Source organism: Silurus aristotelis, assembly GCF_946808225.1.
Source record: "Silurus aristotelis genome assembly, chromosome: 8".
Taxonomy (NCBI): Eukaryota; Metazoa; Chordata; class Actinopteri; order Siluriformes; family Siluridae; genus Silurus; species Silurus aristotelis.
In genome coordinates, this window is record NC_139581.1 from 1576369 (window position 1) to 1601449 (window position 25081).

At 44.3% G+C, this 25081-nt stretch overlaps 2 protein-coding genes across 3 annotated transcripts in view; both read left to right on the forward strand.

Moving 5' to 3' along the window:
* Positions 1-25081, forward strand: part of LOC310729578 (tripartite motif-containing protein 16-like) — a 47592-nt gene that overhangs the window by 8734 nt on the left and 13777 nt on the right. The window contains exons 4-8 of one of the 2 annotated variants that reach the window (XM_083547954.1): positions 6191-6286; positions 6410-6643; positions 6832-6991; positions 7497-7556; positions 7856-8398. The exons of the other annotated variant lie outside the window; for it this stretch is intronic. Coding sequence (XP_083404080.1) covers positions 6191-6286; positions 6410-6643; positions 6832-6991; positions 7497-7556; positions 7856-8382 — 1077 coding nt within the window. The 3' untranslated portion in view covers positions 8383-8398. Of the gene's footprint in view, positions 1-6190; positions 6287-6409; positions 6644-6831; positions 6992-7496; positions 7557-7855; positions 8399-25081 lie in introns of those variants that run through there. 2 annotated transcript variants of the gene reach the window in all.
* LOC310729692 (E3 ubiquitin/ISG15 ligase TRIM25-like) lies at positions 1106-23369 on the forward strand. Its single transcript, XM_083548168.1, has 2 exons — positions 1106-1775; positions 23247-23369. Exons 1-2 carry the CDS (start codon positions 1185-1187, stop codon positions 23319-23321), a joined length of 666 nt encoding a protein of 221 aa, XP_083404294.1. The 5' UTR covers positions 1106-1184; the 3' UTR covers positions 23322-23369.

A 25081-nucleotide genomic window follows, 5' to 3' on the forward strand; every position in this document is an offset into this window, starting at 1 on the left:
AGGGAGCGGAAGCGTTTCCCTGAAGGCAACAAAGAAAAGAGTTCATTGTTGGGATGGCTAAGGAACTTCATAATCTTCCTGGCTCTGCTCCTGCACTGCGTGCTGTAGATGTCCTGCAGGTTATGGAGCTCGGTGTGGATGGTACTTTTAGCTGAACGCACCACCCTCTGGAGGACTCGCCTGTCCTGCATGGTGCTGTTCCCAAACCAGGAACTGATGCTACCCATCAGAACGCTCTCAATGGTGCAAGTGTAAAAAGTCTTTAGCACCTGAGAGGGTAGTTTAAAGTCCCTTAAGCATCTTAGATGGTACAGACGCTGCCGGGCCTACCAGGGTGTTGATGTGACAGGTCCAAGACAGGTCCTGTGTGATGTGAAAACCATCAACAAACCTGAGTGAACGTGTGAGAGTGAGGAGATGACAGCCTCCAAATATCCCAGTTCACCAGACACTGCATATCCAGATTTGCCTAATTTACACTTGGCATTAACATGCGACCTGATTCCAGATGCTAATCACATACGCATTAAAAAGACAAGTGTAAACGCGCTTCTGATAGGAATGTTATAGGATCCAATCCGTTATCAGATAAAGGAGTCAGTTGATGATGCCAAGTGTAAATGTGCCGTGTCATAATTGATTGATGATCCAAACTGCTTGAAAGGATCACAGTGATCGCCTGTTAATGCCAAGTGTAAACGCAGCCTGTATCTGAGTCCCGAACAGATGGATGATTAAAACAGGGCTGATGTGATCATATTTTCTAGATCTAGTGAGGACTCTTGCTGCTGCATTCTGAACTAACTGAAGCTTATTTCTGCACTTACTCCAACACCCAGACAGTAAAGCGTTACAGTAGTCTAATCTAGATGTTACAAAAGAATCAACTAATGTTTCTGCATCCTGTAACGACATCATATTTCTAATTTTAGCAATATTTCTAAGTGGAAGGTAAGACGACACTGTTCCTGACAAGACTGAACGCTTTTGGTTTAAAGCCATGCCTACTCTGTGAGTCACACTATAGCACGCACAGAACCAGGAAGTTCATTTCAGAGAAAACAAAACTTGTAGCCTCTCTCTCTCTCTCTCTCTCTCTCTCTCTCTCTCTCTCTCTCTCTCTCTCTCTCTCTCTCTATTTCTCTCTTCCTCTCTCTCACCGACACACACACAGAGCCATAAATATGGCAGAAGCCAGTATTTCAGTAAATCAGGATCAGTTCATCTGTCCAGTGTGTCTGGATCTCCTGAAGGAACCAGTGACTATTCACTGTGGACACAGTTTCTGTAAAGTGTGTATTAATAGTCACTGGAATCAGGAGGACATGAAGAGCATCTACAGCTGTCCCCAGTGTAGAGAAACTTTCACTCCAAGGCCTGTTCTACGCAGGAACAACATGCTGGTTGAAGTGGTGGAGAAACTGAAGAAGACTGAACTCCAAGCTGCTTCTCCTGTTTACTGTTACACTGGATCTGGAGATGTGGACTGTGATTCCTGCACTGGGAGAAAACATAAAGCTGTCAAGTCCTGTCTGGTGTGTCTGGCCTCCTTTTGTGAAGATCATCTTACACCTCACTATCAGTCTCAGGCTTTCAAGAAGCACAAGTTAGTTGAAGCCTGTGTAGATCTCCAAGAGAAGATCTGCTCTCAGCACGACAAACTGATGGAGATCTACTGCCGTACTGACCAAAGCTTCATCTGTTACTTGTGTATGACGGATGAACATAAAGGCCATGATACAGTTTCAACTACTGCAGAAAGAAGTAAAAAACAGGTGAGAACTGAACATCATTATTCTTTTACAATGAATAAAAAAAAAAAAAAAAAGAAGCATAAAACAGGTCAAACCAGTTAGTGTGCTTTAAACCGCCAACAAATGTCTTACAGCATTTTACTATCAATTGACTGTGATAATATCTTCAGCAATTTAAAAGTCTGTTTTTGAGTTTCTATAGTTTTTAGCTTCTATGACCACTCTTCATTTAATACTAACATTTAGATTAAATATATGAAATATAATACCACAGAGTTTCATCTCCTTTAAAATGTGTCTCAGTCAGAGCATATGTACCTCACCATGTTACCGTGTTAATTGTACATTCACTTCAGCTACTGCAATGAGCTTTATTAAAATCTCCTTGCAATATTATTGTACGGTAGAAGGCAACAGTTGGAAGAGAGAATTGGCTGGGTGTGTGGGGTCTAAAGTGATTTACTTAGCCCTTTTCTCCACTCTGGATGAGTAAAGATCTGTAGTGCTGTGTGCGGCACCTATAATCCTCCTATAATCCACCTATAATCCACCTATAATTAGTCTCTTAATGTCTGATTTGGTAGCTGAACCAAACCAGTCAGTTATAGATGTACACAGATTTTCAGCCAGTTGTTGACTCTCCACAGACTGAGGGGGTGGTGTCTTATACTTGGTGATGTTCCTCAGACCAGTCCATACTGACGCTGGGTCGTTGGCTGGAAACTGTTTTTGAGATTAATTAGAAAGTGGTCAGAGAGCCCCAAAGCTGCTGGTGGGACAAAGTGATATGCATCCTTTATTGGGGTGCAACAGTGATCCAAATATATTACTGTCTCTAGTGGGACATGTAATGTGCTGTCTGTATTTTGTCAGTTCACAGGAAAGATTTGCTTTGTTTAAGTCTCTAAGAATGTTTAAAAGAGAGTCTGGGTACCTTTGCTCCATTTCAGTTATTTGTTCATGACTTCACTCAGCCAGGTTTCAGTAAAGAACAATGCAGCAGAGTTTGAAAAGTCCTTGTTGATGCGGGTAAGGAAAAGTTGTTCATCCGTTCTGTTAAGGAATGGACATCCACAAGATGAATGCTTGGGCTTAACCTTAAAGCGCTTCACTCTTTTGTGTCTGTACATGCGTTCGAACAGCAGTGGTCTACCTCCGACTAAAATGTCCGATAAAACGTCTGAATAAAAAAAAAAAAACGGAAATATATTGTCTGGGATGTGTTGCTTTAGGTTAACTAGTTTGTTTCTGGTAAAATTTATAATAGAAAAATGACTAAACACAGAATATCTCTGCGTTGTCCATGCTCTGAAATAATGTGTGTAATTAGTCAAAATTGGATGCACACCGTCACCGGCAGCGTGACGTCATGACAAGGAAGCTACAAAAACCCACATGGAGTGAAGCCGCCCCCAGCTTCAGTAATAGAGAAGGACGTGCTTGCAGGGACGCCGGAAGTATGGCAAGGGGACACAGCATCTCGTTTCCTCGGGGAACGAGGGTTACATGCATAACCTAAAGACATTCCCCGTCAGGTGCTGGAGCTGCAACGCAATGCTTTGGGAACGAGAGTTCAATGCTGCCAGACTGACCGGTCCCTAACTAGTGTGTATTGGCACAGCTATGTCGAAGGACAAAGGTGCCAGGAGTGTCACAGAGATCAAATTTATAAAACTTGATGAAGGTCAGCAGGGTCGCAGAGGTCTTGGAGGGACACTCCAGAGGACCAAGCCTTAGAGGCTGCCACGCTCCGGGTCGAGTGCACTCTGACCCCAAAATGAGCAGAGATACCAGAGGACTTGTAGGTCACACCGGGGGGTTTTAGCCTCTTGGTGCCACTGAGAGAACGTGCCAGGAGCGGGTCTCTGCCCAGTGATTGCCCCGTTATGGGGGCATGATTGCAAAAATGGCAGAAAAAATGGCATAAGGAAGAAACCTTGAGAGGAACCAGACTCAAAATGGAACCCATTCTCATCTGGGTTGCATGGAATGTCCATTTATTGCAGATATATGATGTTGCGGGGAACAGCAAAGGTGATCAGAAGCAAATTATAGTCCTGATTCAATGTAGCAAACTGTTGACATTAACTACAGTCTAAATCCATCCTCAAAGCTCCCGTTCTTACTCCGGAATTTCATGGACCCACCCAAGGTGTTGAAGACTCGCTATGGCAGCATATCAAATAGAGAGAACCAGAAGGTAACACAGACATGAGGGATCTCTGAGATAAGAGACGACCCACCACACCACCATCAACAAACCTGAGTGAACGTGTGAGAGTGAGGAGACGACAGCATACAAATATCCCAGTTCACCAAACACTCAATATCCATAATCCCTCCAGATCTGCTCCTTTACCTCACAAACACCTACTGACTAAAGACTCCACTAAATAAATAAGTTTTCAGTCTCGACTTGAACACTGAGACTGTGTCTGAGTCCCGAACACTGATTGGAAGGTTGTTCCATAACTATGGGGTTAATAAGAGAAACATCTGCCCCCTGCTGGAGTCTTCATTATTTGAGGTACCAACAAATAGTCTGCACCTTTTGATCTAAGTAGGAATGGAGGATCATATTGGTACAGAAGTTCACTCAGATACTGCGGCGTGAGAGCATTAAGTGCTTTATACGTCAGTAGTAGTATTTTATAATCAGTGTAAGATGTAATTGGGAGCAGTGTAGATGATTAAAACAGGGCTGATGTGCTCATATTTTCTAGATCTTGTAAGGACTCTTGCTGCTGCTGCTGAAACTTATTTATGCACTTACTCCAACACCCAGACAGTAAATCGTTACAGTAGTATAAGATAGATCCTTGTAGAACACCAAACCTTACATCAGAGAGTGTGGAGAACTCACCATTTACATCAACAAACTGATAGTGATCAGTAAAATAAGACCTAAGCTGTTGACCTGAGCTGTTCCCTTTATTCAAGCAACGTTCTCAAGTCTAGCAAGCAGTAGAGTATGATCAATAGTGTCAAAAGCTGCACTGAGGTTGTGCAAAACAAGTAAAGAGACAAAACCCTGATCAGAGGCCAATAAGAGTCATTTACCACCTTAACTAGTGCCATCTCTGTGCTATGATGAGGCCTAAACCCTGACTGATACATTTAAAAAACGTTATTCCTAAGTAGATGTGAGCAGAACTGCTGGTCATCCCAGGTGATTCAGCTCCAGGTCAAGATCTCCAAATAACACTTCATGATTCTCTGCTCTCCCCTTCAGCCACTGCTCGTAACCTTGGTGTAACTATGGACAATGAACTGTCCTTCTTCCCACATGTCACTAATCTGGCTCGCTCCTGTCGAATCTTTTCTACAACATTCGAAGGATTCGACCATTTCTGTCCACACAGGCTGCCCAGGTGCTTGTTCAGTGTCTTGTCATTTCAAGACTGGACTACTGCAGCTCTCTGCTGGCAGGTCTTCCCCTGAATGCTATTCGTCCACTGCAAATGATCCAAAACGCAGCTGCACGTCTTGTGTTCAATCTGCCCAAGTTCTCCCACACCACCCCACTGCTGCGCTCCCTTCACTGGCTTCCAGTAGCTGCACGTATCAGATTCAAAACACTGATGCTTGCCTACAAGGCCAAAAATGGACCAGTGCCATCTTACCTCAGTGACCTCATCACATCTCGCACTGCACCACGCTGTCTGAGATGAGAGCAAATCTGTTGGACATGTGAAGTGGAGAGGAATGGTGCTCCCGTGGGCGAGCCTTAGCGTTAGCTCCAGACTGGTAAGCATCCAGACTTTCCCCTACAGAACCTGGAGTGTTCCAGTACTCACTACTTCTCTCTAGACTGTGGATGTGCTCCTCTAATGTTACGATCTTCTCCATCAAAGAGCAAACTAACTTACACTTTTCACAGATAAAATTATCGCTAGCAAAGGAGAAAGACTGACTAAACATGTCACACTTCACACACTGAATGAGCTGGATGCTCACCAGAGCAGAGAAATTACGTACCTTAATGTGATTACTGTAGTGTTTGTTCCTAGTTCTGGTGGGAATGGTCCCTGCTCACTGCTTTCAAACCCACGAACAGGGAAAAAAGTGCTCTTCCAAAAGCAAAAAGAGAAGAAACAGAGCTAAAGGAAAGTAGATGATGCAGGAAATCAAAACGATATTTTAAGATTTTAAAGTGATGAGAGAAAAAAAAAAACTAACTAAAAAAAGTTAAACGCCGATACAAACACAAAATTCCGGGCAAACAATCAACAAAAGGAAGCTACGACACACTCACTTTCTTTCTGTTAAAAATAATCCAACTCTCTGTGTGTTTTGTGAAAGAGAAGGAAACCAGAGAACCTGAGGAAAACACACATAACCATATAACATGTAAAACTCCATACAGACAGTAACCTATTACTATCATTCTGTAGAACACAATAAAATCTATCTGAAATGTATTTATTTGGTCTCAGAATGAGTTAAAGGAGGAGCAGATTAAATCCCAGCAGAGGATCCAGGAGAAGCAGAAGAAGGTGCAGGAGATGAAACAGACTGTGGACACTATTAAGGTGAGTAATGAACACACACACAGACACACACACACACACACACACACACACACACACACAGACACACACACACACATTTATAATGAGACTCACTAAACACATTTTGTGCGTGTGTTCTAACAGAGGCGTTCACAGGCAGCAGTAGATGATAATGAGAAGATCTTTAATGAGATGATCAGCTCCCTGGTGAAAAGGCGCTCGGAGGTGACGGAGCTGATCAGAGTTCAGGAAAAAGCTGAACTGAGTCGAGCTGAGCGACCTATAAAGCATCTGGAGCAGGAGATCGCTGATCTTCAGAGGAGAGTCAGTGATCTGGAGCAGCTTTCACACACACCTGATCACATCCACTTCCTCCAGGTAACACTCACTGTCTGATCTACAGAGGGCGCTGTTCCTCACAAAGTTTCCTTCTAAAAGCTCATTACAGCAACAATAAATGCTCCTGTCTGAGATCACAAGTGTGTCTTTGGTCTGATTCAGTCTGAGATTCATTCGTTTCTCTCCTCCACTTTTCTCCTTCTCTATGATGTGTTTCCTCTCTGTAGAGTTTCCCGTCTCTCTGTGTTTCTCCTGGATGTGACGACTCACCCAGCTTCACTGTCAATCAACATCTCTCATTTGATGGAGTGAGGAAATCTGTCTCAGATCTGAAAAAACGAGTCGAGGAAATCTGTCAGGAGGAATTCAACAAAATCCCTCCACAAGGTAAACAAATAGTTGTGTTGGAAATTTATTCGTTGTGTATCACAGTAAAGAGGGAGAGAAATTTCATGGAACAGGAATAAGTGGAGGTCACGTATGCTGAAGAAGGTAGATAGCGTTCTCCTCTGAGTGTGTTCCACTGCCTTGTGAGACAGCATGAGCAGCAGATTGTAAAGATGCAGTTGTCTGGATTCTCATGTCTCTGAGGAAGCGGGTATTAGTGTTTCCTCTCCCCAGATGATAACTGTCATATAAGTAGAGCTGTCTGTTGGGTGGGAAGTGGCAGGTGACCAAAAAATGGAATTACATCAAGATAAACTCACCAGACAGTCAGAAGATCTAATCTAGAATATCATAGTTGATGCTTCAATTCAGATCTGGAAAGTTTCCTCACTGGTGACGTCACTGACGCGTCTGATACCAGCAAAAAATCACAACTTTCATATTTATGATGTAAAATGTTTCCACATCATTTTTCAGTCTCCATTTTGTCTCTGTGTCTCAACAGCTGCAGCAGTTCAGATGATTTTACCCTCAGAACCAAAGAGCAGAGCAGATTTTCTGCAGTGTAGGTGTAACACACAGACACAGACACACAGACACACAGACACAGACACACACACACACACACACACACACACACACACACACACACACACACACACACACACACACACAGAGTGTGAACATGTCTGTATTGATGATCTAAATCTGATCCATTTCTCCCTGATGACTGATGATGTGTACTATTTAAAATAGTTCATGTAGAGCAGCATTAGGAGAACAGAAACACACACAGGTGTCTCACACACACTTATTATAAATCCTGTGATTAACATCAAACCTGTGCACATTTTATTGTTCTAGATTTCTGTTATCTGACTCTGGATCCCAACACAGCACATCCTCAACTCATTCTGTCTGAGAAGAACAGAGTCGTGAGATGGAGTGAGAAAAAGCAGCGATACTCTGATCATCCAGAGAGATTTGACTTCTGGGTTCAGTTGTTGTGTAAAGAGAGTGTGTGTGGACGCTGTTACTGGGAGGTGGAGTGGAATGGTGGTGTTGTGTTTATATCAGTCTCATATAAAGAGATCAGGAGGAAAGGAGAAGGTGATGAATGTGGGTTTGGATTTAACAGTAAATCCTGGAGTCTGGAGTGTTCTTCTTCCTCTGTCTCTGTCTGTCATAACAACATTAAAACTGCACTCCGAGGTCCAGCGTCCTCCAGAATAGGAGTGTATGTGGATCACAGTGCAGGAACTCTGTCCTTCTACAGCGTCTCTGATACGATGAGGCTCCTCCACAGAGTCCACACCACATTCACTCGGCCTCTATACGCTGGATTGTTTGTAGGGTCTTACTCACCTGTGAAATTATGTGATGCAAAGTGAAATGTATGTGTAATATTCATTCATTTTCTCCCGCTTATCCATAATTCGGGTCGCGGGGGCAGCAGTCTAAGCAGGCCCCCGCCTTCGACTGCTGCCCAATCCTCAAAGCACCGTCCCTTACGGTCCCTACTGCAGGTGGTGAGCCCACGGGAAGGCGGCCCCACGTCACTCCAACCTCACGGACCCTGATATTTCCCTTGTAAGGGACCCCCGGAGCATAGAGGGTTAAGGGCCTTGCTCAAGGGCCCAAGAGTGGCAGCCTGGCGATACCGGGGCTCGAACCCCATACCTTCCGATCGGCAACCCAGCGCCTTAACCGCTGGAGCCACTACTCCCCCTATGTGTAATATATAAAAATAAAATTTGACTCCTCTATAATTTATATATATATATATATATATATATATATATATATATATATATATATATATATATATATATATATATATATTTTTTTTTTTTTATGTGTAATATATAAAAATAAATTATAAAGGAGTCAAATTTTATTTCACCATGAATTGCAACAGTAATTCTCTATGCAAAATCTATAATACTAATGAATGAGTTTTCTAGAATTTTTAGTTTTTTGTCAAACATAATGTTTACTTTATAAACTAGAAGGAGATTTGTTATACTGAGATTTATCATAATGAGTTTTGTTATGCTGAAATAAACAAAGTTAGTTTGACTTAAGTTTTGGTCACTATAAATATGTATATCTCCTTATATTTATATATCTGAACCTAGCAATACTACAAGACATACAAATAATATTTACATTTTAATAAATAACTGTGTCCTAACCTCAACCTAAACACTCACCCTTATCCACATATTCTTCTATGTTTTAGTGTACAACAACATTCCTTATACATCTGGGAACAGAGGAGGTCATTTGATGGAGTTTTGAGAGAGAAGTTTTGTCTCATTTGTGTTTGATACAGGATTAAAGCTGCTTAACAGTCCTGAGTCTTTTTTCTCATATTATTCTTTCCCTGATGCCCTGAAATTCTGATTTTCACCCTTGTCGTTTGTTCTTTTGTTCTCTTTGTTTTGAATTTCTCCAAATTCTTTGAATTTTTTGATGATGATCGCACTATAGATAAGGGATATTTAAAGTCTTTTTAATCTGATGTTGAGGAACATTATTCTGAAATTCCACAGTTTTTCACAGCCTGGTGGGTATCTTCCCATCTGTGCTTCTAACTCAGATTCTCTGAGATCTTTTCCTAACCAATCACTTTACTGACCTGTTGCCATTTGAGTTGCAAAATGTTTCTTTAGAGGTTTATTTTTTGGCAATACTTACTATTCCAGCCTTTTGTCACACTATCCTTACTTTTCGAGATGTATGGCGACCATCAAATTTAACATTAACCTATGAAATAATGCACTGTCTCAGTTTAAATATTTGATGTTTTTATGTTCTATTGTAAATAAAATGACAATGAGATTTGCAACTTATTTTAATTTAACACAACATCAATATTCAATAACAGAACATCCCAATATTTTGGAACTGGGTTTGTCATGTAGAACTTTCCACATTGATTGCTCAGTCCAGTGGTTTCAGTGTAAAAGGCAGAAGGTTTCATTTGATTCTGGCAAAACGTTTAAACAAAGGAAATTGGCATACCATGGCTGACCTGTGTTGCTGATTGAAATGTCAGGGGTTCAAAAGCACAAAACGTACAAAAGCACTTTTGTGTGTCGCTCTGAACTAGGGCGTCTGCTAAATGCAGCAAATGTAAATGGTTCGAGCCCTGATCTTGCGAAGCTGAAACTCTTGGGGCCCTTAAGCAAAGCCATTAATCCTCTGTGCTCCAGGGGCATGGTAACATGGCTGACTCTGCACTCTGACCCCAGTGACCTAACATCACTGGGAAATGTAAAGAAAGACTTGTACTGTGCTGTAAAATACATGTGACATGTTTAAAGCAGTGTTTGCTCTCAACATTACAAGAACAGCTCAATACCATTAATTACTTTTACTGGCACCAACACATTCCTGGCTTCACATTGACATTGGTTTCCTCACAGATTTGCCTTAATCTCAGGGTTACAATACCATCTTTATTGTCATCGATAGTTTCCGATTAAAAAGACCTGTGGCTGATTCTGCTTTACTCCACTTAGCATTTAATAAGACTGACTTTAGCCATGTTTTCTTCTATTTAAGAATCCCAGAGGAGATTCTAGGTTAGCAGGGGACTCAGTTCATTTATGTGTGGGCTTAATCGAAAAACTCTGAGTGACAGTGAACGTCACCTTAGGTTAGCACCCTAATGCAAACAGCTAAACGTTAAACAAAATCCTAATTAGATTGTCAGATTTCTTCACATTTTCTATGCTTGCTACTTCGTAACCAGGTTAAAACTGTTTTATTGATTGTTGGCATGCAAGCTTTCATTATTGCCCTGGAACACTAATGCCACAGACTTATCAGCAATATACAAGTGGTTTCAGCTGTCAAGATTTGGGAATACAGTGGAACCCCATTGTACAAGCATAATTCGTTCTTGAAAATTGCTCGTGTGTCCATTTGCTCGTTTGTTCGAACTAATTTTCCCCATAGGAATGAATGTAAAAGTGATTTAATCCGTTCCGAGATCTCATTCGATTGCTTATTTCTGCACTTAAAAAGTATTTGTAGCCAATTTTCAAAAACAAATACACAGCAAATTACCGTAATATAAACATAATTTAACACTTACTCATATGATAGTGGTTGATTGCGAGTATGAGACGTGCACCACGCTCGTAACCTCCTCGGTTTCCATGGTAATTCTATTTACTTTTGTTTTCACAGCACCATCACTGATTTTCTTAGGAGACATTTTTTAAAAGTTCTAGTGAAATAAAAATATAAAACTAAAAAAAGTTACTGTGGGAGAGCGTATGAATACGGGAATAAGGAACGCCACAACAGCTCAGATGCAAAGGCGTCACATCCACTTTTATTTTTATTTTTTTTGTGTCGGTCTGCTTAGTGCCCCACGCAGCAAGTCTCTGGCGCGGGCGCGCGCACGCGCACACACACACACACACACACACACACACTCTCCTCCTTCAATGCACCCTCCGATCACTTGAAAAGAGAGAACAATCATTAGGTCACATTAACTTCAGGTGAGGCAATCCCCTGCCTATTTGCTCCCGGACCCGCCCTCCATTCACAAACCGCCACTCAGCCATGCCCCTGCTGCCACAGTTAAGTTTTTGCTGCACTGAACCACGAGAGCGACCGAGTGATACGTCATCAACTAAGCGACTGATGCGACCCTCCGCCGAAAACGGGGAACCGGCAGCGTGAGTTTTTGAAATCCTTTGAAAAGCCTTCGAAATTTGCTTGTGAAACAGAGTAAAATTTTGCGAGCGAGGTTGCTCGTATCTCCGTTTGCTCGTACTATAGGTTGCTCGTACAACGGGGTTACACTGTACTTCTGGATTCTACCCTTTTTTTATTTTCTTTATCTGTCTTTTTCTTATCCACCAGATGTCGCTAGAGTGTCCATTTGCCTTTCACTAATAACTTTCGGTTTTCAGCTGTTCAGTATCTCTGTGTGTATTTAAGTTCCGCTCTACTCTCAGAGTAAAAGGTCTGCCTTTTTTGTATCCCTTTATTTTAGAGATAAGGAGGCAGAATAAACGAGCAGAAGCTAATGTCGCTACCACAGCACAGCCATCTTGTAGCTTCCTGGTTTACGCGACGTCGCCTGTCTATGACGTCACGGCTTGCCTGTTGGCTAGATTTCACACGTGGTTCAGAGCGTGGACAACGCAGGGGCGTTCCCATAGCGTTTCGACGCAGCTCAAGTTCCTGAAGGGGAACTCCAGGAAGCTGAGTCTCTGTTAATGATAGCAGGGACTGAACTAAGGAAGAGGCACACCACAAAATTTCCCTTAACCAGCCGACTAATACCCCCTAGCTAAGAATTCCGAGTTCCAAAGGAGGGTGAGAGCCAAGGCCTCTCTGAGGTCTTCTCAAAAAACTGTGCCTTCCAGTCACAATCTCACCCTGGATCCTGAATTAGAATTGAGAAGGGGGATAGGGGGTTGTGCAAACAAACGAGATTACCCCCAATCGGCTGATCCCAACCAACTACCCTGTTACCCGATCTGGTACTGTCACCTACACGGCGCTTTCCATCTCCACAACCATCGGAACCTTGGCCTTACTCTATTCCTGTTTGAATGAATCAATAGAGTACAAAGGTCAATGAACAGGTGCACAGCTGCTCCTCCCCGCACCTTCAAGCGGAACCAATGGAGATGTGGGACTCAGTCAGAGACAATGCTAAACCTCACTAAGATCAACCCCCAGCCTGAGAAACCAAGGGCTGAGAGAAGTTAGACGCTAACACCATTAGGCCACCATGATCTACCTGCTTTCTGACCACCATGATCCACCTACTAGCCGACCTTCATATGAGGGCTGATGATGTTCCCCCCTAGAACTTCATCAACCAACAGGGGGGATCTGTAGCGTCTGGTTAGGATCATTTTGTGTATCAGCTAGATTACCTGTCCCAGGCATTCCTTTTAGCCTTTAACATCTGCATCTCAATCACAAAATGGGCCATATGGTTTACACTTATTTTGGGGGTGAGTTCCAGACCACAGTGTCGTACCCTCACACCAAAGACACAAAACAGGATAGTCCCTGGCCTCTCTAGCTGAATTTAAGGGGGGAGGGGCATTCAATTGATAAGGCAATCCACTCTCTAAACTGGGCTTCAGTACATCTGGGTGTGATGACCCCCCCTGGGTGTGGCTAGGGGACCTTTAAATATCCTGAACCCCAATCGTTGCTCAAGAATCTTACTCCGAGACAGGACTCAAAACCTTTGAGACAGATCTTCCAGTAAGCTTTACCTCCAAGAACTCCTACTCTGATCTTCAGGAGAACCTGGCAGAACATCTAACTCCCTCCTAACTGACTCTTCAAGAACCTCCTTTTGTCTACCGCATCCAGATTCTTGTTTAGTCAAGTCAAATCAAGTCAAGTTTATTTCTATAGCGCTTTTCACAACAGACATTTTCTCATTGTTTAGCAACAAAGCCAATGCAAGTAATTGTTTTACCAACTATTTAAATGCGTGCTTAAGCTTGAGCCCCTTTATTAGGGTGAATTTGAATTTCTTGATGATTCTCATTTAGGTTGTGGACAATTTGAAGTTAAATTTGCCATTCCTTTTCTTACTTTCTCTCTTTCTTTTTTTCCTTCTCTTCATCCCTCTGCATATTCTTAATTTCTTTTTTTTAATGTATGCTTGTGTAGTTTAGTTCTATGTTGTGTGGTCCCATTCATTAAACGCAGTATGTTTATAAGTGATTGTCTCTAAGTGCTGCTCACATTTCAAAGTCACTGCAATACTTTGATCATGCTAAATTACTTGTACGGTATAAAGTAAATGGGGGGTCATGTCTGTCTTGGCTGGTAAGATAACCTTCTGTAGAATAAATTAGATATACTGTCTGTTCAGTGGACGAACAAACCACATAATTGTAACATTAATTCCATTACCATAATTCTAAAACTTAATTTAAATATTTATGGTTAATTATAACCCGTTATAATTACTCATGAATATTTCCTTTTTTGCAAAACTAAATTTGCTACATGGTTAACTGGTGATATTCTGACCACATGTGATACCACATCTGCAATTTCATCATGAACAGCAAGTTAGAACAAAGAACAAACATGAATTTTTGCCTGAAACTGGACAAGTCTGCACACAGGGGTGTTTGACATGAAAGATTGACATACGGCGATGCCTCAACAAGTTGTTCCAACAAGGGTAGTTGGACCCAAATGCAGGACGCCAGCGAGGTATATAATAAACGTCTTTATTAACAAAAAAACAAAATCAGGCAAACCCAGAGAAAACAACAGGGAGCAAGCATGGACCGGTTTGAGGCGTGAAACTTGGAAGATGGGGTGGACACGGAAAACTCAGAGAAGGCGGAGGCGGACTGCCACAGGGTTGAGCACCTTGGAAATCGGGAAAGGGCCAATAAAGCAAGGTTCCTGCACGCAACCTTCCGGGCTGCTCTCCTCAGGTCTTTCCATTCCTATGCCTGCTGGGCTAACCACCGGCGCAGACCAGCACCCGCTTACCGCCCTGGGCAGAGAGTCTGGCTCTCCGCGGGTGCTGGTCTGCGCCGGTGGTTAGCCCAGCAGGCATAGGAATGGAAAGACCTGAGGAGAGCAGCCCGGATCTTCTTCCAGGCATGGCGGCAGCGCCTGACCAAGGCACCAGCTGATGGTACCGAGGCCATAACTTCTTGGGAGGAAAAAATGGGTGGGTGGTAACCATAAGCGGCCTGAAAAGGGGAGAGGCTGGTGGCTGCGGAGGGCAGAGTATTTTGAGCATATTTAGCCCATATCAATTAAGATGCCCACGAGGCATTGTCATCGGTGCAAAGGATGTGAAGGGCCGTCTCCCGGTCTTGGTTCAGCTTGCCCGTTGGTCTGTGGGTAAAACCCGGAAGACAAGCTGACCGAGATACCCAGGAGGCGGCAGAATTCCCTCCAAAAATTGGCAGTAAACTGTGGGCCCCGGTCCGAGACTATATTGCTTGGGAGACATGCAGTAGCAAGAGCTGGGCTGTTTCCTTGGCCGAGGGCAATTTTGGAAGAGGTATGAAATGGGCCATCTTGGAAAACCGATAACAAAATCCAAGGCTATATGGGACCAAGGTCGATGAGGAATGGGAAGTAGGTGAAGGAGACCCGCCGGTGAGTTTCTCGGGTTCTTGTGCTGGGCGCAAATAGGACAGGATGCCACAAACTGGCGAACACCTTCCTTAATGGGCCACCAAAAACGAGAGCTGTGGCACCATTGGAGGACCTGAAAACAGAGCTGGTCCGCACACAGAGTCTACCCTCCAAACAGCCATCTGGGTTGGGCTGCCCTAAAGCAGCCCTGTGTACCTTGCGCTTAATGTCCAAGTGAAGGACTCGGATGGAAACTGATGGAGGAAGATGTGGCTTGGCTCTTCCCATCCCTCCTCGTCGCAGGAACCCAGCCGGGACAGGGCGTCCGGTTTGCCGCTTTTGGAGCCCGGTTGGTAGGACAGGGTAAAGCAAAATCGTCCAAAAAATAGCCCCCACCTGCCCTGCCGGGGGTTAAGATGCTTGGCAGCTCGTAGATACTCCAGGTTGCGGTGATCTGTCCACACAATGAATGGGTGTTCAGCGCCTTCCAATCAATGCCAGCTTGACCGTTAGTAGCTCACGGTCCTCAATAGAGTAGTTCTGTTCCGCAGGATTTAGTCGGCGCGAGAAGAAGGCACATGGATGGAGGCGGTTGTCAGTGGCTCTTCTCTGAGACAGGAGGGCCCCACGCCTTTGTCAGCGGCATCCACCTCAACGATAAACTGCCGGGAAGAATCGGGCAGAGTAAGGATAGGTGCAGAGGTGAACCAGGTCTTGGGTTCCAGAAAGGCCTGTTTCGCCTCAGGGTTCCAAGAGAATGGCTGATGAATGGAGGTGAGTCGGTTTAGGGGGGCAGCGATGGTGTTTAAAGCGCGGATGAACTTGCGGTAGAAGTTCGCAAAGCCGAGGAACCTCTGCAGTTGTTTGGGGTTCTCAGGTTTGGGCCACTCCTCCACGGCGAGGATTCAGGGAGGATCCATCTGCACATTACCTGCAGACAAGATGAAGCCCAGAAAAGACGTGCTGGACACATGAAACTCACATTTCTCAGCCTTCACATACAGCTGGTTCTGAAGCAGACAGGTGAGCACAGTGCGTACATGGCAGAGGTGTTCAATAAGGGAGCGGGATTAGATTAAAATGTTGTCTAGGTAGACAAACACAAAACGATTGAGCATGTCCCGAAGGAGGTTGTTGACCAGGGCCTGGAAAACGGCTGGGGCATGAGTGAGGCCAAACAGCATAACCAAGTACTCATGGTGGCCTGCTGGGGTGTTGAAGGCTGTCTTCCATTCGTCCCCCTCCCGGATGCTTACAAAGTGGTAAGAGTTGCGAAGGTCCAGCTTGGTAAAGATGGTGGCCCCCTGGAGGAGCTCAAGGGCAAGGGGTACCAATTCTTAATGGTGATGGAGTTAAGTCCCTGGTAGTCAATGCAAGGGCAGAGGCTCTTGTCCTTCCTTTCCACAAAAAAAGTAACCCGCCCCAGCCGGGGAAGAGGAAGGGCGGATAATACCAGATGCCAGGGATTTCCAGATGTAATCAGTCATAGTCTCCCTTTCAGGACCAGTCAGGTGGTAGAGGTGACCCCGGGATGTGTAGTTCATGGCAATAGGTCAATAGAGCAATCATAAGGACAGTGGGGAGGTAGTGATATGGCCCTGGCTTAACTGAAGATGGTGCCCAGATCATGATACTCTGCAGGAACAGAACTGAGATCAGAGGAAGATTCCTGGTCCAGTCCAAGCGAGGGCTAGGCCTCTGAAACCAGGGGAACCCGAACATGGCAGGGGCTCGCGGTGATGATGAACGATACCTATTCACAATGTTGTTCTGCGGTGGAAACGAGGAGGGGTTTGGTGCAATGGGTGACCTGATGAAGGACATAGTCGTCGAAGGCATGGACCAGGAGAAGCGCAGGGAGTGGTTCGGTCTCAATGCCCAGTTGGCGAGCAAATTCATGATCTCAGCGTTTAGTCACCGGATGAAAGCGTCGTAGAGAGTGGTGGAATCCCACCACTTCGGCTACGGATCGCCTGTCTTGAGTGGTCTGGAACAGGGACCGGCCGGCATCCTGCCGGGGGGTAGCTGAGTCAAAGATCTTGCGTAGCTCCATGGAAAATGGTAGGCGGCACAGACTGAGGATTGATGTTCCCACTCTGCTGTGGCTCACCGTTGGGCCTTGCCCGAAAGTAGGGAGATAACATAGGCCACCTTGGTAAGTTCATCCGGGAAAGATGATGGCCGAAGCTGAAAGGTTATCTCACAGTTCAACAGGAACGGCCTGCACTCCCCCAGTTCTCCTGCAAAGCGCTCAGGGGTTGGTAGATGAACCTCACACCGAGGTGTCGGTGGCGGGATGGGTGCCGGGGTTGCTGACGTAGGGGGATAAGCAGTGAGGTTTTCTGAAACGGAGGCCTGAGCAACAGGGGCTTGGTTGCGCTGAGGGGCCAATTTAGGAATTGCATTTGCCAGTTCCTGTATCTGTTGGTGATGGGAGGTGGTGATCTACACCAGAGAGGAGAGTTGAGTCTGGAGGTTGTCCGCTGGGTCCATGTCTGGCCAGATTGTACTGTCAGGGAGCGGGTAGTTGGACCCAAATCGCGAGAAATCCGCGTCTATTTATGAAACGGCAATACGGCGACTGGGACGGTTACGAATTCGCGCTACCCCGGAAGCGGGAGCAGCGGGAGCAGAAGAACCTGAATTGCGCATGCCGCTGGCTGACATTTTGAGTGGTAAATGTGCTGTAAGAAAGGAAGAAGGTCACTGGCAGATGGATGATTATCAGAGAACAAACTGCATGATTCACTTTTGCATGACTCACTTTTGCACACCCTACTCGCCAGATTTGGCTCCTGCAGACTTTGCTCTTTTCCTGAAGATGAAGATCCAACTCAACATTTTGACACCATTGGGGAGATCCAGTGCGAATTGTAGAAAGAGTTTGACATACTTTGAAAAGAAGACACACTACAGAACACATTCCAGTACACATACCTGTGTCAGTAACGCTGGGAGCTCTGTACTGCTATACAAGCAGACTATTTTTAAGGTGATAGTGTGTAAACATAGGTAAACCAGTTTTTAGAGTTGCACAAGCCAGTGCACTCTTAGTGCCAGTCCCAAGCCTGGATAAATGGGTAGGGATGTGTAAGGAAGGGCATCCAGCTTAAAACATGTGCCAAATGGTAGAAAGGTAGATGTGTTGTGTGTTCAGGAGACCAAGTGGAAAGGGAGTAAGGCCAGGAACATTAGAGGTGGGTTTAAACTGTTCTATCATGGTGTGGATGGAAAGAGAAATGGTGTAGGGGTGATTCTGAAGGAAGAGTACAGTAAGAGTGTAGTGGAGGTGAAGAGAGTTTCTGATAGGGTGATGAACGTGAAGCTGGAAGTTGAAGAGGTGATGATAAATGTCATCAGTGCCTATGCTCCACAAGTGGGCTGTGAGATTGAGGAGACCGAAATATTCTGGAGGGTGTTAGATGAAGTGGTAGAAGGTGTACCAAGGAATGAAAGATTGGTGATTGTGACAGACTTTAATGGGCATGTAGGTAAAGAGAACAGAGGTGATGAGGAGGTGATGAAATGAGAGTAGATTGAAGATAGAGCTAAAGCACACATCTTCTTAAAATAAGTATTTGCCATTGCCATTTCCATCCTTTTAGCAAAGGCAATGGCAAATACTTATTTTAAGAAGATGTGTGCTTTAGCTCTATCTTGAATCTACTCTCTTCCAATAAGGTAGGATTCTAACTTTGTATATCTATTTAACTAGATTTACTAAACCTGTGCAAATTTGGGTAAATTCCCTGGACCTCACACCTAGTAGCACCCCTGCTGAGATTTTCACAGGCCTTCAGCTCCATTGTTCTCCTGCTTTTTTTTGTGCAAACACACCCATTAACTGTGAGGCCTGGCACATTTGCAGAGAGAGAGAGAGTCATGAGTATATGTGCTTTTTTTCTATAGGCCTGTATAGTACACATCAGAAAACATTGTAGCACTGGTGTAAAATTATACACACATTCACATACCTTCATGTGGTTATAGTCTGTTATTGTGTTGGGTTTCCTCTTTCTGCCGTCACCGATCGTCACGTCTTGGTGCATGGAACTTAGAACACACACAGTCTTGTTTTTTTTAGGTGAATAAATTGTCAAGCAGACACTACCACTTCTAAGCACTGAAGTGGAGAATACCTCTCGCTGTAGAGTGTCTTTAGCAAGTTGAGGAAGTTCATGACCGGACTTTATTTGCTGTGCCCAGTAGCGTTGTTTTCCACTGCAGCAGTCTGTGCGACAGTGCCAGTGAAGTAAAGAAATTGTCCGTCGTGACATTTTTCCCATCATCCAAAAATGGCTCAATCAGATTCATGACCACGTTCTCTGCCAGCCTCTCTCCCTTCTGATGACTGGGGTCCTTTCCCAAGTAAGGAGATGCATTGCAGACATATTTGGTCTTCAAATCCGTGGCCATCCAGAACTTGATCCCAAATTTGTCTGGCTTGGTTGCGATATACTTTGTGTAAATGGACAAGGGAACAGCTGTTCATCTATGGTCATGTGTTCTCCTGGAGTGAAACTCTCAGCACAGTTCTTGTTGAAGCATGTCCAGATGTCGGAGATCGCAGCAAATTTGTCTGTTTTCACCCATTCTGCCCGCGTGTCCTTGTCATCAAATCGAAGGTGTTGCATAATTGAAATGAATCTATCTCGGCGCATTGTCTCTTTGATTACTGGCACCAGAAAGCTTTCTGACCAGCAATCCACAATGGCACCAACGGGACACATGATTGCTCTTACAAACAGAATTGAAATGAATGCTATCAGTTCATGAAATGCCAAATTCCAGTCCGGGTCTGTTTTTGCGGGCTTGATGGACCGTGCACTCCCTGCAGCATTCCCACGTCTAACAGGCAAAAGGAAGCACACAGTACCGTCAAACGAGCTGGTGTAGCGGTTATCACTGACTTAGCAAGTTATGACCAAGTAACTAAATCAATAGTTCTTTATGAATGAGCAAGCATTGAGCGGCCTACTTAAATAATATTAGTTTACCGTTATATCCTCTGACTAAGATTCGGATTGGCCAATGTGCCTCTGTGAGCAGGTATCTTTAGCCGGGCACAAGGTTCTGAGCGACTCCAGGACCATAATAAATAATTAATTGAAAAGACTGAATGCTTAGAATAATCTATTAAAATTAAAGAAGAAGTAACCCATAAGGTGATCATCTTGAATTAAAGATATTCAAGTTAAATATTTATTATAAATTGGATTCAGATTAGAGGTTAACATTGGATTAAAATAACAAAGTGCAATCTATTTGAGTAATCTTTTACAGCCGCCCTAGAAGGACTAACACGCAGCATACCTTCACCCACACCAGTGGATTCCGTCATTGGGCCATTGGGTGGGCACCCTATAACTTCAACCTCCCATCTGACAAACTTCAGTCATCTTGCCTCTTGCCTTTTCTGAATACCTTCTCCTTGACATTTAACAGCTGCCCTCCAACACACAAGGGAGGAAATGTCCTGGACCTAGTTTTCACCCGCTCTACTCCAGCTACAGACATGACTGCCACTCCACTTCCAATCTCTGATCATCACCTGGTTTCCTTTTCAATCACTCTTCCTATTCAACCTAAAAATAATTTTACATGTCTCTCTTATCCGTCCTAACCTTCACTCCATCGCTCCCTCTTCTGTAGCTTCCTGTACTTTTTCATCTCTTCCTGACCCTGACTCTTTTTCCTCTTTACCCTTGGACGTTGCTACTGACTCCTTCCTCTCATCTCTTTCCTCAACCATGGACCTCCTTTGCCCCTTGACTACAAAACCTAAGAAGTCTTCTTGTCCAACACCGTGGCTGTCGGAGGTTTTGTGCAGCAATCGACAAGAACTCAGATCTGCAGAGAGGAAGTGGAAAAAATCACAACTCGATGTAGACCTTGCATCTTACAACGCACTCCTGTCCAGATTTTCGTTGGAGGTGACTTCTGCCAAAACTGCTTTTTACAAGGAAAACTTGAGGCCTCTGCACAAGATCCTCGTAAGCGCCACAACATCTTCTCTTCACTACTCAACCCCCCTGCTGCACCTGCTCCATCCTCCCTGACTGATAATGACTTTGCCTTCTATGATGAGAAGATTAAGAAAATTTGCCAGACCTTCACTTTCTCCCCAACAATGACTAAACAACAAAGCTTCTCAACCTTAACAGAAGATAAGATACTGCAAGTCATCCAATCTTGCAATCTCAACACCTGTCCTCTGGATCCAATCCAGAGCAGCATGCAGTTTCTCAGAAACTTTTGCCGTCTGGCTCAGACAGGGCTTCCCAGTACCACGGTGCATCTTCTGTGGAGGCATGTTGGGTTCTTGTTCCGTCCCCTTTTCGGATTCTTCTGAGGAGGTATCAGTGGCCTGCTGGACAAATGAAATCTCTCCTCCATCAGAGTCTGCTTTGTCCATTTTCTGAAGCCAAAGCCTGTTGCGCGGAGTGGTTCTTCCTGCGTGGCAGTGATATGGAGGCCATCCTGAGGTGCGTTCTCAAAAATGCGAAGGAAAAATAAATTCTCCCACCTGGGTTGGTCTGCTTTTATGCAAAGCACTGTGCTGTAGTCATGCAATGCCACTACCTTACATACACAGTCACAATGGACAGAATCACGACCAATTGTTAGGAAGGTTTCCTATCCGGCTCGAATGACCAAATGTTAGAATTTTCACAATCTGGTGTGCGCTGATTAGGGGATTGTACTCGCCCCAGTGTGTCAGTCAAAACACGGTACAGGATTCAGAACACTCAACTTTACTGGGTATAGAACTGGTTGTATATGAGGTGATTCTTGCTATCTTCTGTTAGCTGCTGTTCGGTAGGTTGCGGGTTGCAGAATGCATGCTGAAAGGCCACTGCTGAATGAGCACTGCTGAATGGTCAGTGCTGATTGAATCTGCCGAATGGTCATTGCTGAGTGACAGGTTGCACAATGTCGAATGGCCACTGGTAGTTCACACCGTAGTTCACCATCTCTCTCAGAGCCTAATGAGTTCAGGAGACCCACGAGAGCTTGAATTTCAAGGGCGAACAGATCGAAACTGGCTGTATCTCCAGGCTCTACACTAGAGGCAGACACACAGTTTACCAAGCAATGACAAGCTATCTATGACATCACAAGAGATTAGGCAACTCCGTGAAGATAAGGCAACCATTCTGGAGAAACTCCGACAACTTAGGGTCCTTTACAAGGATATGCAGAATTTAACAGTAAAGCTGCGGACAACTCTGCCAGCCCCCCGATGACAGCAAGTCATGGATGCCCCTAATGTAGAGCCTGGAGATACAGCCAGTTCTGATCTGAGCTACTCTGAGTAAACAAATGCAAATGTGCCAGGCCTCACAGGTGTTGGGTGGTTTGCACAACAAAAGCAGGAGGAGAATCGAGCTGAAGAACTGTAAAAATCTCAACAGGGGGGAAAAACACATCAGGACGTGCACCAGAAAATAAAAAAGTCAGTAATTCTAGTGTTAACTCTGAAGTTGATTCTAGAGTGTTGGTCTGTGATTATTAGATTGGTCAGGTGATTAATCAACTGCTTATTGCCATATTGCTTAGCGTTCTGACTTCCATAGCGAAGCACGGGTACTTTCAGCTAGTTCACTTATATTGAAGGTGCTCCCTTCAGGTAGGTAGCCCCCCCAAAGCCAGTAACACCAAGTGTTTATTTTGAATTTCTTATTTGTACTTTTTCTTTTTAAAACACATTGATCTCAAATTGGGAGATCAGTCATTTGCCTTAAACCCATCTCTGTAGTCATCTCTTACAGACACAGACGTTTCCATCCACAGAACAGATGTCACATTGTCAGTAATCTCATCTACCCTCCCCTGTTGTCTCAATCTCAAAAAGTGGTGGTCAGTGGGCTCTGGAATTGCCAGTCTGCTGGAAGGAAAGCTGACTTTATCACAGGCTTGGCTTCCCACTACACCTTTGACTTTCTGGCACTTACTGAGACCTGGATATCCCCACAGAACACTGCTACACCAGCTGCTCTGTCTTCTGCCTATGCTTTCTCTCACTCACCAAGAGAAACTGGTAGAGGTGGTGGTACAGGTCTACTTTTATCACGGAGATGGTGTTTCACACGTTTCCCTTTGTCTCATCTAACCATGTCTTCTTTTGAATTCCATGCAGTTTCAGTTACCTCTCCAATCAACCTTTTCATCATTGTCATCTACCACCCTCCTGGTCCCCTTGGAGACATTCTAGAAGAGATAGACACACTCCTCAGTACTTTCCCCTCTGACAGCACCCCTCTGACAGTTCTTAGTGACTTTGTAAGGATGATCAGATCTGTTCATGGTACCAGACCCCGAGAACTGCCATGCAACTTCATGAGGCCAGACCCCGAGAACTAACATGCAACAAAACAATAAACCTTCTAATCTGAGGAGAGGATCTCTTTGATCTGAGGAGAGAAAGCCATTTGTTCAGCTGCCCAGTCACCCATCCTTGAGCCCCTCTTTCCCTCCTGGGGAGATGGCCGGATAATGGAAAGGTGACTGAGAAGATCCCGGAGTTCAATTTACTTTACTTGCATAATGTAAAATTGTATACATTTTACCTTCACATGTTTAGTATCATTTTAAAGGTCTCAGTATGATTGAAAATATGATCTCAGTCCTATATGAGTAGAACAGACCCCAGGTTTGGGGAAATTCTGTCCTACTGACATAAGGTTTGCTCCGGAGAAGATCCTTAACAGGTGGTCTAGGTGACATTTGGTTTTTAGGTCACATCCTGTCCAAGAAAGGGTGTGCAAAGCTTTATCAATTTGAATTTACAAGTGTTTACGATGGTTTGGGTATTTAAGGAAATTTGGCTCAGGGAAGCATTCGATAGTCAGAACTTTCCACACAGTCTCTGTGTGTCTCTCTTGCCAGGTATAGTGATTCTTTAACATTTCCTTGGTAAACTGTATTGCTAAAATATTCAGTTTTATGCTGATCATGTTATGTAAATTTCTTCTATTATTTGTTTTAAATGTAACATTTGTTTATTGATTATTGCCTGGCAAATAAATGTAAAATTCTTGATTAACTCCGCAATTTCCTGGAGTCATTTATATCTAGTTGATTATGTAGTCTGGCGTTACCGCAAATCTGTGACCAGGATAGTACAAACTGAAGGCTCATGAACAGATGGAGCATAGAGCACAACGTCTGAGACCTTCTGATTTCTGACTATCTCTAACGCTATCCGTCCACGGCAAATGATCCAAAACGCAGCTGCACGGCTTGTGTTCAACCTGCCTAAGTTCTCCCACACCAACCTACTGCTGCGCTCCCTTCACTGGCTTCCAGTAGCTGCACATATCAGATTCAAAACACTGATGTTTGTCTACAAGGCCAAAAATTGACCAGCGCCATCTTACCTCAGTGACCTCATCACATCTCGCACTGCACCACGCTGTCTGAGATCCTCCAGCACTGCTCAGCTGGTTCCACCTTCTCTCAGAATGAGAGGTCAATACACTTCAAGGCTCTTCTCTGTTCTGCCACCAAGGTGGTGGAATGAACTGCCCCTAGATGTCCGTACAGCGGAGACCCTGATTATCTTTAAGCGATGACTGAAGACCTACCTCTTCCTGAAACACCTAAATTAGCACTTTCCAAGTTTGTAGAATTCTGGGGATATATTTATATTAAGTTTGTAATCTGGCGTACCAGTGTAAATTTATGAATTACTAGAGATTTAAAGCACTTTTGTACGTTGCTCTGGATAAGGGCGTCTGCTAAATGCCACAAATGTAAATGTAAAAACGTAAAGATGGAAGATTACAGGGTGATGTAAAAGAGTGGAGAAAGGTGCACACAGGTGGACTATGTTCTATGTAGGCGATGCAACCTTAAGGAGATTGGAGACTGTAAGGTGTTGGCAGGGGAAAGTGTAGCTAGACAGTATCGAATGGTGGCCTGTAGGATGGTTTTGGAGGTGAGGAAGAAGAGCAGGAGAGTAAGGATGATGGA

What these genes read in the sequence shown, in the direction of transcription:
- LOC310729692 (XM_083548168.1), top strand. Translation starts at nt 1,185, where the DNA reads ATGGCAGAAGCCAGTATTTCAGTAAATCAGGATCAGTTCATCTGTCCA. An exon ending in CAGAAAGAAGTAAAAAACAG is followed by an intron (nt 1,776 to 23,246) that starts GTGAGAACTGAA and finishes AATTCCATGCAG; the next exon opens with TTTCAGTTACCTCTCCAATC.